This window comes from Triticum urartu, chromosome 7A, assembly GCF_056163025.1.
Source record: "Triticum urartu cultivar PI428250 chromosome 7A, HENAU_Tu73, whole genome shotgun sequence".
Lineage (NCBI taxonomy): Eukaryota > Viridiplantae > Streptophyta > Magnoliopsida > Poales > Poaceae > Triticum > Triticum urartu.
In genome coordinates this window covers 440,076,838-440,079,317 of record NC_141879.1, presented here as the reverse complement: position 1 = coordinate 440,079,317, position 2,480 = coordinate 440,076,838, and the positions used below count along the sequence as shown (strand labels likewise).

Here is a 2,480-nt window from a genome sequence, read left to right as displayed (position 1 = left end):
AACTTCAAATGATGAATGAACAAAAATAGGAAGCTAGCAAACTTGTTGACTGACATAAGCAAATGATGTACATGATAGAAATAGGCAAACTTGTTCAAACCCTGACACACATAACATAAGGTAGCTGGTTCAACATAACGAAAGCAAACTACAAATCTGAAACAACAATATTAAGGACAGGCAGAAGTGCGAGCAACACGAATGCAGACTTTCATGCATCCTCATCCCGTGAAGTTGCAGCGGTAGTAGGGGTCAGCTTCCTGCTCTTCTGAAATATCCCAACCTGCCACGATGTTGTCGATTGTCTTCCATGACTTGTACATGGCGTACGCATCTATTCCTGCGTACGTGATGAGGTTGTCTGGCAGCGGGCTGGTCCCCCACTTTTTGTGGTCTTCCTTCTTCTCGATCTTCTTCTTCATGCCTTTGTAGAATGGGTGGATGACGCCGCCTGCAACATCGTCCAAGGAGTCGAAGTATTTGCTGGTGTGTGGATCTTTCCACTTGCGCTGCATGTCGATGAAGTTGTTGGGGTTGATCTCCAAAGCAGACTTGTTCAGCATCCGCTTGTCGCCTCCAATGCTGAAACCGACAAATGTGTACAATTTCTCCTCCTGCAGGAACTGTTTGAGGCGCTTGGGCCTGCAAGGGGGAGTCACACATTGAAGGTTAGTGTTCTTTGTTGAATATTTAATTCTTCTGTTTTTTGGTTTCGAAAGTGATAATCCATGAGGTAGATGCTTATATAGTATAAGTCATGGATGAATGTAGTCCAGAAACTAGTACACAAAGTCCTGAAATTAAATTCAACTACACCATGTTATTTTTCTTTTTTTGCTGTCTTCAGTGCTTCACCAAATGCTTCACCAAATTCAAGAATCATTTTAATAGATTCAATGATATATGTGCTGCTTGATTCAAGTTTAGTTTTCTTTATTGGTTGAATGAAAGACTTATACCAGTGCTTAATACATCTTTGTGCATCAATTCTATATCAAGTTCAGAAATTAATTTGAGAAACATGTGCATCAAGATATGGACCAATACCACTTCACCAAACATCTTTTAATACATCAATTCTATATAACTATACTAGTGCATCAAGATCAGAATCTATGCTAGCACATCAAGTTCAGAAATTAATTTGGTGCATCAAGTTCAGAATTCTATAAACATTTTTTTTCAGATGCTAATCTGGTGAAACAATCCACTTCACAGTTTCAGGATTGCATGTAAGTTGAGAAACATGTACTCGTGCATACACGTCACAAAGTATAGTAGTTCATATAGTTGGGAAACTAGTTTGATGAAGTTTTTAGTGAGTAGTACTAGTACAACAGATGAATGAACAGTAGTATGGGTTACCATTTTGTGGCTGCTGCGATGTGGTAAACCAAGCAGAGTTCCAGGACGCACAACTGCAGGACTGCCACCATCTGTGGAGGTTCATCATCCCTGGTGAACTCCACATCAACTCCGATGAAGCTCGGATACAAGCCGCCACCCTTCATCTTGAGCCTACTCATCACCTCGTCGGCCTTGCCTGGTTCGCTGGTGCAGACGATCTCCAGCGTCTCTTTGTCGTGGAGCTCAACCCCTGTGAGGGTTCTCATGTACTCGCGCTTCTCACCGGGGGCGTGAACGTCGACAAGGTCGCTGCTCTTGTCCGACGGCTCGCCATGATGACGCTTGGCGGATGGTTCCTCCGCCATCGCCTTCCTGCGGCGACTGTGGGCTTGGGAGAGAGAAGTTTGTGGCTTGTGTGCAGTGGAGATTGAAGCGGCAATGGTGGTTTCTGGGAATGAGGCAGCGATGGAAGACGATGGGGTATTTTTGCAGTGCGTCGACGGGGATGGGTGGGAGGCGATTCGTCAGGGGCGTGGGTGTGGTGGTCGTGGGGGTGCCCGTTTGCAGTCCCTTGTGGCAACCGCTCAGTGGGTGGCGGGGGTGGTGGCCTTGAAGAAGCAACCGTCCAATTCAAATGGTTTTACTGCTGCACTGACTTGTCTTATCAAGCTGTACTTATGACCTGCTAAATTCCACTTGCACATCTCAGGGTTGGTGATGACGGCATTTTGGACTGTTTAGGTGACGTATGCTTTGTGATGTTTTCCCTGAGGATGTTAAGTATTTGTTTTTCCACTGAAGTTTTATAGACTAGTTTATCTGAAAGACATTTTTCAGTGCCCCGGGAGTTGTTGCTCAAAACTGGTACTTATTTTATTTTCATCTGTACTTACCTAAGTTAGGCCTTTATAGTTTTTGTATTCTCATTTTAGTGCACTTATGGTTTAGTGCTGTGTGAACTGAAATGTAATTTCATACAGCGTGCGGTTTTGAAATTTGGTGTCGTAGTGGTGTGAGTGGCCTGACTGATCCTGCATTTTTAGTACTTATGTCATATGTATGATTGAACTGAGTTTTTTTGGTTTTTTCGGTGTTTTGTGGGGATTGAGATTATTTTACGACCAGACCGTTTG

General features: G+C 43.7%; 1 protein-coding gene across 1 annotated transcript; it reads right to left on the bottom strand.

Moving 5' to 3' along the window:
* Positions 1-221: 221 nt before the first annotated feature.
* Positions 222-1,712, bottom strand: LOC147959870 (uncharacterized). Its single transcript, XM_087532971.1, has 2 exons — positions 1,366-1,712; positions 222-642 (listed from the first exon to the last, which is right to left on the bottom strand). The coding sequence occupies exons 1-2, from the start codon at positions 1,710-1,712 to the stop codon at positions 222-224; spliced, it is 768 nt and encodes a 255-aa protein (XP_087389097.1).
* Between the last annotated feature and the right edge of the window lie 768 nt (positions 1,713-2,480).

Bases quoted from the DNA above. Each gene is read 5' to 3' on its own strand.
- LOC147959870 (XM_087532971.1), bottom strand. From the start codon at position 1,712: ATGGCGGAGGAACCATCCGCCAAGCGTCATCATGGCGAGCCGTCGGAC. The intron at 643-1,365 runs GTAACCCATACT...TCCCCCTTGCAG, and splicing joins ATCGCAGCAGCCACAAAATG to GCCCAAGCGCCTCAAACAGT.